Source organism: Anopheles bellator, unplaced genomic scaffold (genome assembly GCF_943735745.2).
Source record: "Anopheles bellator unplaced genomic scaffold, idAnoBellAS_SP24_06.2 scaffold01721_ctg1, whole genome shotgun sequence".
Classification (NCBI taxonomy): domain Eukaryota; kingdom Metazoa; phylum Arthropoda; class Insecta; order Diptera; family Culicidae; genus Anopheles; species Anopheles bellator.
Genome location: NW_026685843.1, coordinates 1 through 2104, shown reverse-complemented (window position 1 = coordinate 2104; position 2104 = coordinate 1). Strand labels below are relative to the sequence as shown.

The window sequence follows — 2104 nt, the reverse complement described above, 5'->3', positions numbered from 1 at the left end:
GTTTCCAAGAAGTGATAAACAGTCGATACGGGTTAATCTGAGCCGATTTTCTTCAGATGAATCTTTTAGGTATAACGATAGTCATAGTGTGCTGTGCGGTACGATCCATCGATTCATCGCCTAGCGGCCAGCGCGAGGTGGAGGATAAGGTGTGCACGGATACCGAGTACGAGGTGTCTGGGAAGTGCATCGAGGACACCCGGCGACAGCGTGAGAAGCAAGAAACGAAGGCCCCGTGCGAGGTGAACGCTGTGGAACCGGTGGTGCAGACGGTACGACCGTTCGAGATGCTGATTCCGGTGGAGCCACTGAAGGTGGTCCGTCAGCCGGCCCTTAAGCAGCTCGACCGCACCATTATCCTGCAAGCGGACACCGCCGACGAAGATCCGGAGGAGTTCGACAAAACTGTGCACTATCGGGTTCTGGCCAACGACACGCCCATCAGACGGCTGGTGGAGATCGTGAACAGCACCAACCACATCCACATGCCCACCACGCTTAACAACACCAATGTGAACAATGTCCACCTCTACCGGAACCTAACGGAGGATGGGCTGACGAAGGACGAAGCTGACTGTTGCACGGCCGTGCGTCCTCGGAGCTGTCACACCACGTCCCAGGGAGTCCGCTGCAAGCATCGTCGCTTCCGGGTGTGTGGCCCACAGTGCACGGCACCGATTGTCCATGTCCAGAAACGGATGCGCTGTCACCAGTCGACGGGGGCCTGCGAGGAGAAGGTAGCCTACGTTCCTCAGCCGACCACGCCGCCCACCTGTGTGTACATCGAGCAGTGGCCGTTTGTGGTGTGTGGCAAGGTGACCAACATGAGCGTGATCTGTGCCGGGTGCTACGACCATTACGGGCACGGTTACGAGGCGTACGGCTCGCGGTTCACGATGCAGCAGCAGTGTATCGGATGTTACGATGATGCGTTCGACACTGGGCCCCTGTACCGCCGAGGTCCTGTGCTGCGGCCATTTCATTACCATCAGCCACCGTGCTATCTGATCGGAGACTGCCCGGAAGCGTTCGACGACTGTGGATACGGTTGCTACGGACACGACCTGATCGATCCCGTCTGGGGTGAATCCGGCGGTCCGAGTGCCATGGACCCAGCGATGGACGACGACAACATTGTGTACGTGTCCGACGTCCTGGAGCTGTCGAACGGAACGTCCAACGATTGGGGTGTCCCGGTGTCCAAGTGTGCCGTGGTCACGGACGGAGATACGGTCACGGTACGAAACTGCACTAATGACGTCGACAATCGTTACCTGGCTGCTTCGGCCCAATATCCGTACTAAAATCCGGTCCCGCGTATACCGAAAACGGCCCATACTCAACTGGCGGCCAGTGGTAGTGTTGTGGAAAATTACGGTAGCGTTGTTCAATTGTTTCAATACGTTGTAAAGTACCGTCAGGTGGAATATTAACAGCTAAAAAGTAAACCAATTTGTCATATGAAAGTGCGTAACACACATTAATCTCACGACTTATTTACCACCGTTCGAGAAATAATGTTTCCAAACCGCATCATCAAACGATCGACAACGAAAGTTCGTTCGACGTACAACATTGCACCGCACATTTTCAGAAAAGTTCTCAAATTCATCGTCGTTCTCCATAATCGTATTTGCAAACAAAAATATAGTCGTAGCTGGATTGAACAATTTAACTGGCACTGCCATTTTGACAATCGTTAACGGTTAATCGAATAACCGGATGAATCGATTAACCGATGTATTAATCGATGGATTAACCGTCGCCCTCTGGTGACCCAAACTTGAAGGAACAGTTTAGAATTTTAAATTGGCGATTATGTTGCGCCGATAAAGTAAGTTCGAAGCGTTTTTCGCTGCTCTTTGTTCCGACCGCGCCAATGCGGAACTGCTTCGTCACTTTCGGGAGTGGATTAGTCCGTTTTGGGTGGCACTAGTACCGATAACAGTTAATAATGATTTATGCGCATTGTCTTATCGTTTTCCTTAACACACACAATTTCATACAATAGTGTTCACTAATGGAAAGGTGTTGGATAAAAATGTTGGGTAAAAATGGAATGTTGGAATAAAAATAGTGTTGTAGAGCTGAAAAGAACAATTGC

At 51.2% G+C, this 2104-nt stretch overlaps 1 protein-coding gene across 1 annotated transcript; it reads left to right on the top strand.

Moving 5' to 3' along the window:
* Nucleotides 1–56: 56 nt before the first annotated feature.
* LOC131214644 (uncharacterized) lies at nucleotides 57–1304 on the top strand. Its single transcript, XM_058208980.1, has one exon. It carries the CDS (start codon nucleotides 57–59, stop codon nucleotides 1302–1304), a length of 1248 nt encoding a protein of 415 aa, XP_058064963.1.
* The last annotated feature ends 800 nt before the right edge of the window (nucleotides 1305–2104 follow it).

Coding starts and splice junctions, on each gene's coding strand:
- LOC131214644 (XM_058208980.1), top strand. CDS start 57: ATGAATCTTTTAGGTATAACGATAGTCATAGTGTGCTGTGCGGTACGA.